This window comes from Geotrypetes seraphini, chromosome 3, assembly GCF_902459505.1.
Source record: "Geotrypetes seraphini chromosome 3, aGeoSer1.1, whole genome shotgun sequence".
NCBI classification, from domain to species: Eukaryota; Metazoa; Chordata; class Amphibia; order Gymnophiona; family Dermophiidae; genus Geotrypetes; species Geotrypetes seraphini.
In genome coordinates, this window is record NC_047086.1 from 365394492 (window position 1) to 365407697 (window position 13206).

The following is a 13206-nucleotide window of genomic DNA, read 5'->3' on the forward strand; positions in this document are numbered from 1 at the left end:
ACGTTGAGAGGAACCAAGCTGTCAGGTGGAGAGACTGCAGGTTGGGATGAAGCAGTGATCCTTGATGTTGAGTAAGTAGTGAAGGAAACACTGGAAGTGGTACTGGTTCCCTGCTGCTGAGTTGAAGTAGGAGGGAGAACCAAGGTTGTCTGGGCCACCGAGGAGCTATTAGGATCATGGTGGCCTGTTCGAGTTTCAGCTTGACCAGAGTCTTCTGGATCAGCGGGAATGGTGGGAACGCATATAGAAATCGTTTCCCCCAGTTCAGTAGAAAAGCATCTGCCTCGAGGCGATGAGGGGTGTAGATCCTGGAGCAAAACTGAGGCAGTTTGGAGTTGTGGGGAGCCGCAAAGAGGTCTATCTGAGGCGTCCCCCATTGTGTGAAGATTTGATGAAGGGGGCTGGAATGGAGAGTCCATTCGTGCGGTTGTAGTAGACGACTCAGTTTGTCTGCTAAGACGTTGTTCTCCCCCTGAATGTAGACTGCTCTGAGGAAGGCGTTGTGGCGCACCGCCCAGTCCCAGACTCGTAGAGATTCCTGGCAAAGGAGGGCCGAGCCCGTGCCTCCTTGCTTGTTGATATAATACATGGCGGCCTGATTGTCTGTGCGAATGAGGATTACCATGTCGTGAAGTAGGTGTTGGAAAGCTTGGAGCGCATTGAAGATGGCTCTGAGTTCCAGTAGATTGATTTGGTGTAGTCTTTCCGCACTGGTCCAGAATCCTTGGGTGCGGAGACCATCCAGGTGGGCCCCCCATGCATAATTCGACGAATCGGTTGTGAGAACTTTCTGATGGGGGGGAGAGTGCATCAGCAAACCTCTGGATAGATTCGAAGAGGTCATCCACCAAAGTAGAGACTGCCGAAGAGCAGGTGTGACTAAGATGTGTTTGGATAGTGGATCGGACGTCTGATTCCACTGTGATGCCAGGGTCCACTGGGGGATCCTGAGATGGAGTCTGGCAAAGGGTGTCACATGTACTGTGGAGGCCATATGGCCCAGGAGCACCATCAGTTGTCTCGCCGGTAGGGTTTGGCGAGTAGACACCGACTGGCAGAGATGAAGAAGAGACTCCATGCGTTGCAGAGGCAGGAATGCTCGGAGTCGGGTGGTGTCCAGGACCGCTCCGATGAAGGGGAGGGACTGGGTGGGTTGTAGATGAGACTTGGAAAAGTTGATCTCGAAGCCCAAATTCTGGAGGAAGTAGGTTGTAGCCAAGGCCGCCGAAGTGACCTCTGGGGCTGACGGGGCCTTGATGAGCCAGTCGTCGAGGTATGGGAACACCTGTAGACCCCTGTCCCGGAGTGCCGCGGCCACTACCACCAGGCACTTTGTGAAGACCCTGGGGGACGAAGATAGGCCGAATGGTAGCACTCGATATTGTAGGTGCAGATTTCCCACCCGAAATCTGAGGAACTTTCGGGAGGCCGGGTGAATGGGGATGTGAGTGTAGGCCTCCTTGAGATCCAGGGAGCATAACCAGTCGTTCTGCTCGAGGAGGGGGTATAGAGAAGCCAAAGTCAACATGCAAAACTTCTCTTTGACCAGAAACTTGTTGAGGGCCCGAAGGTCTAAAATGGGTCGCAGGTCGCCCGTTTTCTTCGGGACGAGGAAGTACCGGGAGTAAAACCCTCGGTTCAATTGGTCTGACGGGACCGGCTCGACAGCCCGAAGCTGAAGTAAGGTTTGGACTTCCTGAAGAAGAAGGGCGGTCTGCATCGAGCTTGAAGGATACTCTCTTGGAGGGTGGTCCGGGGGGACCCGATGGAATTGAAGGGAGTATCCTTCTCTTATGATGGTAAGGACCCATAGGTCCGTGGTTATGGCCTCCCATCGATGGTAAAAAAGATGGAGGCGGCCCCCTATGGGAGAGGCTGAGTGCAGAACGGTGTCGGTTATGCTCCCAGGAGGGGAGTCAAAAGGGCTGGGGAGCCTTAGGTGCAGCCGGTGGCTGAGGTTTTTGCTGAGACTTCTGGGGAGGTTGTCTCTTCGCAGGTTGTCTCGCAGCAGGCGTTTGTCTGGGCATGTAACGCCGCTGGTAAATCAGGGGTGGCCTAGAAGGTCGAGACTGTTGAGGTTTGGGTTTGGGCCGCAGGATGGATTGAAAAGATTTTTCGTGATCCGACAGCTTCTTGGTAACAGTTTCGATAGACTCATCGAACAGGTCAGCTCCCGCACATGGTATGTTGGCGAGTCTGTCCTGGAGGTTGGGATCCATATCGATTGTACGGAGCCATGCCAGGCGACGCATGGCTATCGCGCTTGCGGCAGCACGTGCAGAGAGTTCGAATGCATCGAAGGAGGATTGCATCAGCTGGAGGCGTAATTGGGAGAGGGAGGCTACCACTTCCTCGAACTCGAATCGAGCTTGGGTGTCTATGAATGGAGTGAACTTGCGGAGCACCGGCAAGAAGAACTCCAGATAGGAAGAGAAAAAGAAATTGTAGTTCAGCACCCGTGACGCCATCATGGAGTTTTGATAGAATTTTCTACCAAATTTGTCCATCGTTCTCCCCTCTCGGCCCGGCGGTACCGAGGCGTAGACCTGAGAGGGATGAGAGCGTTTAAGAGAGGACTCGACCAGTAGGGATTGGTGGGAGAGTTGAGGGCCCTCAAACCCTTTATGGTGCACGATGCGGTATCGAGCATCGAGTTTGCTGGGAATCGCTGGTATGGAGTACGGTGTTTCGAAACACTGCATGAAGGTCTGATCCAGCAATTTATGCAGGGGGAGCCGAAGCGACTCCGTTGGAGGGTTAGGTAAATGCATGGTGTCCAGATACTCTTTGGAGTATCGGGAGCCCGTGTCAAGGGTCACATCCAGATCATCCGCCATTTGTCGGAGGAATGATGAGAAAGACAATTGATCCGCCAGCGTCGGTCTGTGGGACGGGCTGGAGGAGGAAGAGGCCTCCGGGTCCATAGACATCGGGGAGTGGCAAGGAGAATCGGGTACGGATGTCTCCTCGTACTCCGGTCCCTCCGGCGGGGACACCTCTGATGAGGAGTATCCCATACGTTGCAGTTTTTTCTGCGGTGACACCTCCGAATGGCGTGGAGAGTGCCAGGATGAGTGTCTCGATCGGTGCCCGTCTCGGTGGCGGGACGGGGATCGGGATCGTCTGTGCATCGCATGGTCTCCCGAGGCCCCCAAGTGGTGGATAGGGCTGGAAGCGGTGGATCGCAACTGGGGTTGCGATGCAGATTCTTGCGATGCTACCCAAGTCTGGTAAGGAGTACGGAAGAACTCTTCCTGACTATGCCCAGGGCTTTGAGTATCGATCGGAGGTCTGGTCCCATGTTGGCGCGGAGGCGTAATGGGCTCTAATGGCGGCATATCGGTGAGCGAGGCTTGCCGCATGGGCATCGCCGCCCTCCCCCGTTCGTTCTCGTCGGTTTTCGAGGTCGAACGGCGTGGAGGAGGGGGAGGGGGCGGACCGCCCCTTTGGACCGGTACCGGGAGGTCACCCTGTATGGCAGCGATGAGCCCGGGTCCGATGGTCTGCATGAGCTCAACGAATTGAGCTTCCAGCATGGACCGTAGCGAAGCCGATAAGGAGGGATCCGCACCGAAAGGGGGTCCTCCTGCACGGTCATCGCGCTCCTTCGAGGTCGAGTGCTTCTGCTTAGTAGCTTTCGGCACTTTGATGACCACTGGTGGCACTGTGGAAGGAAGAGGTACCTGAACCGAGGAGACCGGGGCAGGCACCGACGTCGAGCTCGTGGATGGTGTCGGGATGAACGATGCCGGTTTCACCACACTCGATGCAGGAGGGGTCGATACCGGTTTCGCCCGAACCGGGGAGGTATCAGATGAAGTGGAGGCTGAGGGATCCTTAGCTGCGTCCATCTTGAACATCGATTCCCACAATAGGCAACGCCGTTTGAATGAGCGTGCCGTAAGGGTAGAGCAAGGCCTGCACGATTTCGGAATGTGGTCAGGGCCCAAACACTGCAAACAGCGCCGGTGAGGGTCCGTGAGTGAAATCGCGCGTTGGCACTTGCTGCACTTTTTAAACCCGGTGATTGGCCGGGACATAGGCCGGAAAATCTCCGCCGCGAGGTCGAAGCCAGTGGGCCTGAGCCACGTGGCCGGCCCGTTCGACCCGCCGGAGGAAATAATCTTCTTTTTTTTTTTTTTTTTTTAACTGAAAAAGAAAAGTACTGTTAACTGTGATTAAAAGAAAGCGAAAACGCGGACAAGGAAGGCAAATTTAACTGAATTCAGCTAGCGCATGATGAAGTTGAACTTCTCAGCTCCGCGGAAAGAAAAGAACTGAGGAGACACGCCCGGACCTCCGGGCGGGAAGGCACCGGCGCATGCGCGGTGCGGGCATCTAGAAACTTTTAAGTTTCTACAAGCAACACGTGCTTGTGAGACGTCCGTACCGGGGCTCTGTCTGATGACATCACCCACTAGTGAGAATACCTGCCTGCTTGTCCTGGGATAAATATTATTATGAACAACAGAGCTGAAGGCTGCTGAGATGTTGAATTGTAATGTTTGCTTGATGTTGGCTGTTAATGTAAGAAGCTAGAGTTCTGTGCTGTGTTGGGCCCTGAATCTGTGTTGTGGTGGATGAAGACAAGAGTGTTTGCCGATATAATCGCCAAGCTGTTTGCAAACTAGGATTTTGAGCAATTCGGTCAATATTGGGATTCCAGTGATTGGTCTGTTGTTAGATGGTACGGATAGGTCTGCATCCTGATTTTTGGGTATTGGAGTTAAGGCTATGCTGCCCATTTCATGAAACAGGCGACCTTTATGGAATAAGGAGTTGAGAAATGTTGTTAGCCGTTGATAGATGATTTCAGATACATTAGCTAGCAGTTTACTGGGAAATGTGTCCAGGGTGAGCTGTGTGTAGACAGTTTGATTAAGTTTGTAGTAACTTCTGATATAGTTAGATGAGTGATTTTGTTCTAGAATTGGGCTGCAGAACAGTGATCTACAGTTATGGGTGGTTGCTGTCTTGGATGAATTTCTTGAATTCAGAAGCTATAAGGAAATCCTGAAATTCTAGTGGTAAGTTTTAAGTCTCCTACGATTACAATTCTGTTTTATTGACATGTAATGCTTGAGATAATTTATTGTATTTTGTTGATTGCCTGCGACCATGGACCATGGCTCCCAGAGCTCTCTCGTATTCTTAATGTGGCTCTTTCCATGAAAAAGGTTGGAGCAAACTGTGTTTTTGAGTGAAGCATTTCATTCAGACTTCTCAGAGTTCCTACTCTAATTTTTTTAATATTTATTCTGTATTTGAGGCTCTGTATTTTGAAGGAGTGAAAGTGAGGTGTTTGGCTAGTAGTTAATATCTGTGTAGAGTTCTGTAGCATCTGACTTGTTCTGTTTTTTAGGCAGGAAGTATATCAGTATTTCAGAGCACTGCCTTTTATAGGCAGAGTGGTTGTTAAGTCCTGGATTTAGTGCTGCTTTATGACAGAGGGGGAGAGTGTGGTGCAGTGGTTAAAGCTATAGCCTCAGCACCCTGGGTATTGATTCGTGAAGTGGTATGAGAGCCTGAAGAGCTTGGTGGGTTTTGACAGAGCGTATGAGAAGCAGTGAATTTGAAACCCCTGACGCAGCGACCAAAGCGAAAAGGAGAGTTCCCCGTCGGGTTCAGTGGCTGCAGAGACCAGGAGGTGAAGGACAGAGATCCTGGGAGCCGAAGCAGCTAAGGTGTTCTCTTTTTTTGCTGTGTTCCACGCTGAATTCTGAACTACTCTGCTACAGTGATGATTTACCCATTTTTTTCACGACTGAGGGCTGTGTGTCCCGGTGTATGGTAGCCCTGCAGGCTACCATAGTGCTTTTTCTATTCGTTCTATATTTTGGAGTGCAGGGTTAGCTTTGAAAGTTGGAGTTTTTTGCCAGATGAAGCTGAACTGAGGCTTTTTCTCCACCTTTCTTTCTTTTTCCCTGTTGCTACCTGTTGTGTGATTGGCTTGTGTGTGTGTGATTAAAGCCTGTTAGTGTTGCAGAGGGGTGTTTTTTGTCCATATGGGGTTCTGATTTAGAGGTAATATAATTGGAGTTTAACTGACCCTTTTCCTGAGAGTATATGTATTAGTTGTAGGTTCAAACCCATACTGCTCCTTGTGACACTGGGCAAATCACTTAATACCCTCATTGCCCCAGGTACACTAGATAGATTGTGAGCTCACCGGGACAGACAGGGAAAAATGCTTGAGTACCTGAATAAACTCATGTAAATCGTTCTGAGCTCTCCTGGGAGAATGGTATAGAAAACTGAATAAATAAAAAAAAATGTAGGTCTGGAATGTGTTTTTTGCAAGCTTTGGTTACTGGAGCTCTGAAGGGGTTCCTATTTGGGTTTCTGCCAGGTACTTGTGACCTGTATTAGTCACTTTTGGAAACAGGATACTGGACTAGATGGACTACTGGTCTACCCAATATGGATATTCTTATGTTCTTACAGTGCTACCTGCCCCCTAGTGAAAGTCCTCAAGGGGACAGATGGCTAAACAAAGATATCAAAATTTCAATATTACCAGCATCAAAGAGGTTAAAACATATTATATGAAAACTGACAGATTGTTCCTTTAATTATTATTCTTGCATGACACAAACCATCATCCTCATGAAAACTTAACTCTTACATTTTGTTTTGCAGACAGTGCAATACCAATGTGCTGTTCAGAAGTTTTCACTTCCTTCGCCAGATTTTTTTTCTGGGGGAACCTAGTAAGAATATAAAAAATTTTAAGGCAGTCAGTTACCACTGGAGAGTGAAGGGTTGGCTTTTTGCTGTATCTAACTTTTGTTTACCAATTCTCCTTGTTTACATCATCTTCAAAGATGCAGAAATTGGCTGGCAAAGGTGAAGCATTCTTATACAGCCCCAGAATTCCATTTGAGTTGGCATCTGTATCATCTACAACAAAAAAATACAAAGCAAGATCAGCAAGTCATACAAATATCAAATCCTAAAAAAAACCCTACTATTTGGCATTTCATTTCATCAAAATATCAAATTTGTTTCAAAAGTTGAGTGTGTCCCATATTGATAGAAGGAGGTCTAGACTTTAAACATGACTCCATTGATCAAAAAATCTGGGACTGCTATTTAACAAAATCTCCCACCTATGGAAAATTATTTTCAACTGGATTCTGTTATAACTACTGAGATTGTAAAACTGAACCTTCCCATGCATATAAGGTGTTTTTGTTTTTTAACATGTTACAGATTTCCCTCCATATTTGCGAGGGTTCGAGGCACAGCTCCCTCACAAATACCAAAATACTGCAAATTATTTTTTCCCTTTCATATTCATGGGATTTTAGGTACAGCCCTCGTGAATACCGTAAATTCATGAGCATTTGTTTATTTTAAATCTGTTCTTGAATTGTACTGCTAAAATGTACAGTATAATGTAAGTACTGTATTATAGGAATGACCATGGTACAAGCATATACCATAATCCCATTGAATCATGTACCATGTACCGATCACTTATTTCATGTGGTGTCTTCACCCTCATCATTCTGTAAATGTTCCACAATTCAAAACAACTTTCAATCACGCCCATCTACCCCACCATAAAGACCTCACATTCCAACAACTGATTCTACTACCAATATAAGTCTTGTGTATGTTAACCCATCTAACAACCCCACCCAGATAACACTTTCCTCTCCTGCTTTTTGACCCATTGTACCAAAGGCACCATTCTCAACACTTTCCTGCATAGCTCTGAACAAATCTGGAGCAATATAATCATTACTTCTAGCCCAATCCCCTCAGACTCTCAAGATCTATTACTAGCCTCCCATCTAGCAAACAGAACACAACAATTAAAACTCACACACTATAACCAAATGCCTTACATCTCCCTATAGCAAAAACCACCACCAGTCCCCCAGCTCCATACTTCTCACCCACAAGTGCCTAAACTACCAGCATGAAATGGTGTCATGCATTACTCATTTTCCATCTAAGACTATTCAACCTAGCTACTGACTGCCAACCAATTAATACCTCCCATCTAATGTGACATCCTACATATCACAACCACCATACACACAGACCCTTCTCTACCTATCAACCAATACAACATAAACAATCTTAATTGAATTTATAAAACAATCTCCACGATCACTGGCAACCGCCCAGCTAAAAAAAGGAAACCCAAAACCCCACCATATAGAACCATTACCAACTTGCAAAGAATATCCTTAGACCTATCATACCCAATAGAAAAAAAACCCAACCATTCCAGTCCCACGCATTTATATTAATACCAGGTCAATAGCCAACAAACTCCTACTAATAAATTATTTGATCACCAACAACACAGGCCTCTCCTTCTTCACAGAAACCTAGCTAAAAGAGTCTGCAAGTCCAGAACTCCCCCACCTGTGTCTACTAGGCTACAGTATAATCCATACACTGAGACCAAAAAGGTATACAAAAGTTTCTCACTATCCAACTTTGCAATACAACTGGAACTAAAATATTGTGACATTTCCATCCCTAAGAATGATAATGTCAGAGGTAAAGCCTGTAGCAAATCCGTTGTCCAAGGCAGGAAACTAGCTGTGCATGATGAGGCACAGGATCTTGAGAACAGAGCTGCCTATCCTGAGGGACTTGAACCTGACCAGGAGCCGGAATCCAATCTAGCTCCTCAGAATAGTGAGAGAGCTAGCTCCCTTAGGAGATTTAATCAGTTTCCTAGTAGCAATCTGCCCAGTGACCTAGGGGGTAGCCAGAGAGCACGCAAGTCAGCCTCCCAAGCACCTAAGATAGGGAGGGGTTATAACTCTCTTAAACAGCTCTCCAAGGCAGGAAGGCAGACAGCCCATGAGGACCTGGCAGAAAGGATTCTCCAGGCCAGGCAAAAGGCAGACCTCACTCAGGAACCCATGGAGTGTGAAGATTCCACAGCCCAGCACTCAACAGAGCAGATGTGTGCTCAAGAAAGCATGGACACTGCCGAATGGGAAATGCCTGTAGCTGAAGATGTGGAAGCCATGGTAAGCTTGGCAGTCTCCCGCTAAAGATTGAAGGTACTGTTTCTAGAGAGAGTATTTTTGGGACAATTTTCTTAAGAACTGTTTCTTTTTAAGAAGTTTTGTTTTGACAAAAACTGAGCTGTAAGCAGTGCTGCAGCCTTTCCAGGATTAATTAAGCTGCTGCACTACATCTGTGTTAAAGCCAGGGAAAAGCTGGTGAAAGTTTCTTTTGTGCGCTTGAGGGTTCCTTTAACCTTACAAACCCAAGGAGCTTACAGAATTGGGGAGGACCCCCGAAGAGCTAGGGACGGGACTTTGTGGGAGCTTGTAAAAGCTATTTACAAAAGGGGACCCGACAATTCTGTTGCCCAGCCGTGGAAAGGGCTGAAGAATTTCTATTGCAAAAAGAAACCACAATCTCCAACACAGCATGTTTTGTTTTAGTTTGTTTGGTGATGCAGTGCTCAAGAGCCTGGTGAAGAAACAGGACTGTATTGTTAAAAGTCCAGATCTCAAGGACTGTATGAGGGACCATTCTTTGCAGTTGTTTTTTTATTATTATTGAACTTAGGGTTTGAAGCTGTGTGAAGCTAACAGAGTATTACCTGAGCTTTGCCTGAACTTACCTGAGACTGAAACTGCAGTTTACCCATTGAATTGCTATTGTTTGATTAGAAACCATTTTGGTGGAAAAGGAAAGTGCTGAAATAACTTCCTTGTATTTTGTTTTCCATATTTTTGCTTTTTGGACTAATTAAACTCTTTTGCATTTGTCTGAATGGACTTTGGCTATTGTTTATGGTAGTGAAACCCAAAGGACTGAGTAACTGGTAAGGTCTCCCACATTGGGAGCTGCGCTCGGGTTGTGCTGACACCTGTCGGCGGGCCTCCGCAGTTTCCCGCGGGCCCGGCAGGTGACAATATATGTCCTGTAAGTTAAATGATAAATCAAGCATACACTTTAGCAGCATTGGATTATTACTAATTTATCTACCCACAGGACTCTTTTCCAACATTGCCACAAAAATACAGGAAATTATCTCAAATCTAGTCTGTCAATATACCAGACTGATTGATCTAGGACAGGGGTGTCAAACTCAATCACATAAGGGGCTGAAATCTTGATGAAGAGAAATATGCACAATTCTTAGTTGGTAAAATGGTGGGAAATCAACCTCACTCATTGGATGATAGTTTGAGTGAAGAAATAGATAACGAGCCAGGAAGATGGATAGAATTTGATAATGTAGATGAGGAGGTGTGTAATGCAATTTGTAGTTGTACACCTACACATGCTATTCAGGTTCCATGCTCCTCGTCTGTCATGAGACAGATGGCAGCGAAGGTGTCTCCTGAGATAACAAGAATAATTAATAAATCACTGAGAGAGAGTTTCTCCCAAGGACTATAAACAATCAACTGTAAGACCAGCCTTGAACGGAAAGGCCTGGATGCTAATATTATGAAAAATGTTAGACCAATTTCGATAGCACCTTTTATTGGTAAAGTCCTGGAGAAGATTGTCTTGCCTCAGTTGGATGATTTTGTGAAAGAAACTGACTACTTGGACTGTAACCAATTTGGCTTGTAACCAATTTGGACTGTAACCAATCAGGCTCGTAGGCACCTGGGCCAATCACACCTTAGGATTAGTGGGGATGGGCGGACCCGCTATGCCTAAGGCATGATTGGTCCAGGCTTCATTTCGACGAGGCGGGCCTGTCGGCTGGACGGCAGCAAGACCCGTCCAGCCGGCCAACATTTAAAGGTTAGTTGGTGGGGGGAGGTTAGTTGGGGGGAGGTTAGGGGAGTCATCGGGGGAGGGGAAGGTCATTAGCATGGGGGGTCCGGAGGGGGTCCGGCTTTCCGGCAGGAAGGGTTGGGCACCCTTCTGCCAGCGATTGGGAGTTTGGGGGGGATTCCAGCAGGAGGTGTTCGGCACGCTTCTGCCGGCGATCTACAGTTTCGGGGGGCAGGAGCGGCTTTCCAGCAGGAGGGGTTCATCACCCTCTTACTGGCGATCGGACAGGCGGTCGCTATACTTATCCCCTTGCCGTGATAAGTGTAGCAGCCGCCTCTACTCTAACCCGATTCTCTAACCGGCGTCTGTAACATGGGCGCCGGTTACAGAATCGGGGTTAGTGTAGGCCCGATTCTGTATAGGACACCCCTCCCGGGCGTCCTATACAGAATCAGGGCCTTTGCGCTTAGGGTTGGATCAACATGTAATCTTCTGCTTGATATCCTTGGACATATCAGGAGCCTTTGATTCTGTAGATCTTCAGAAATTGTTGCAGAGATTGAAAGATCTTGGGGTGAGCAGTACTGTCTTTAAATGGTTAAAGTCATACTTGATAGACCATACTTTTCAAGTAAAGAATGGGATTTCGAGTAATTTTCAGGTGAGGAGTGGAGTTCCTCAAGCACTGCTATTTACGGTAATATCTATATGGCTACCATTGGTCAGTTGTTTCAATCTTTATGAGTTGAATACCGCATATTTGCAGATATCATCATTTTTTTTTTCCCAGTATGTGTATGGGGAGATGGGTTAGAAAAGTTGCTGAGTAAATATATGATTGAAATTACTGGATGTATGGAGAAGCAGGGTTTAAGATTGAATGTAGACAAGACTGAGGTAATGCTTGTGGGGAAACCGGACCACGTTAATTGGCCAAAAACATTAAAAGTAATGGATGAGGTACTATTGGTGAGGGAGTCTATGACAGTCCTGGGAGAAAAATTGGACCCAGGGCTTACTATGAATTGTCAAGTTGTAAAAACAGTGCAAATATGTTTTGCACAGATACACTTACTGTACCGTGTGAAATCAATGCTGTCATCATCATCTGACTTTTGTGCTGTTCTACAAGTAATGGTCTTGTTACGACTGGATTACTGCAATGTCCTGTACCTGGGAATAACTAAGACCAGGTGCAGGGCATTGCAGGTGGTCCAGAACGCTGCGGCCAGATTGAGCATATTACTCCATATCTTTGACAACTGCACTGGTTGCCAGTTGCGTTTCGAATTCAGTACAAAGCAATCATGTTATGTCATCAATTTCTATATGGTACGATGCCCAAAATTTTTAAGAACATGATGTCTCATTATCAACCACAAAGATCCCTGCGTTCTGCAGGTGCTGCATTGCTGAAAACAAAGGCCAACCCTAAACATGTAGATACGAATGCCATGACTTTTACATGTGCAGGAGTCAAGCTATGGAATGGCCTTGTTGGCCAGATTTGAAAATGTGGAGAGAGGAATTCTTTTAGGAAAATGTTGAAGACTCAACTATTTGTTGATGCATTTTTCTGAGCAATTGATTTTATGTTAGACTGAATATGTCTTGTTTTATCTTCTTATTTTGTATAGACTTAACATTTTCTGAATGTAACTTCTTGTAAACCGTTTTGGATAAAAATGGTATAGAAATTTTAAAAATAAATAATAAGTAAATACGTTGCAGGCCAATTTTTTATTAAAATACTTAGGGGGTCCTTTAAGGTACGCTAACCGATTTAGCATACGCTAAATGCACTCCTTAATAAAAGGACCCCTTAGTCTTCGTAGAAGTATAGGGTTACAACTTCTACAACCCCACGCCAGCTCTGTGATATAAACAAAATAAATAAAAAAAGACTCTCTCTCTCTCTTCCCAACTACCCTCCTATCCAGCATCTCTATCCAACCCCCTCTACACCATCCCTTGTGTCCAACTTCTCTCCCTTTCTGTTCCTTCCCTCCCTAAATCCAATTTTCCACCATTTCTCTCCCTCTCCTCTGTTTTATCCACACTAACAGCTTCATTTCCACACACAATGCATATGAATAGTGAAAAAAACTTTTGCTATTAGGTTTTAAAAAAATTTCATTTTACCAGATGTGTCTAATTTAGGAATGGTTGCTCTATTTTTGCCCATGTAAGAGCCATCTAAATCTTTGAGATATCTAATGTAGAAAAAGGCCCATCCCTCATAGGTTGTGAAAAGTCAAGGCTTACCTTCAGCTAATTTCGGCAGCCTGCAGAGAGGATCACTGGTGCTGTAGCAATCCTTAAAAGGATGCCATCGTCCTGAGCACCACGTTCCCTCTGCTGCGATCCCACCCCTCCACTGACGTCAGGGGCAGGATTGTGGCAGAGGGAACATGGTGCTCAGGACGACAGCAGCCTGCAAGAATCGCTACAGCTACGGGGATCCTCTCTGCAGGCTGCCAAAAT

The 13206-nt window shown here is 46.3% G+C and overlaps 1 protein-coding gene across 1 annotated transcript in view; it reads right to left on the reverse strand.

Annotated features, from left to right (window-relative positions):
- Positions 1-13206, reverse strand: part of BUB1 (BUB1 mitotic checkpoint serine/threonine kinase) — a 243236-nt gene that overhangs the window by 91904 nt on the left and 138126 nt on the right. The window contains exons 14-15 of the mRNA XM_033939939.1: positions 6795-6900; positions 6626-6707 (exon numbers count right to left, since the gene is read on the reverse strand). Coding sequence (XP_033795830.1) covers positions 6626-6707; positions 6795-6900 — 188 coding nt within the window. The remainder of the gene's footprint in view (positions 1-6625; positions 6708-6794; positions 6901-13206) is intronic.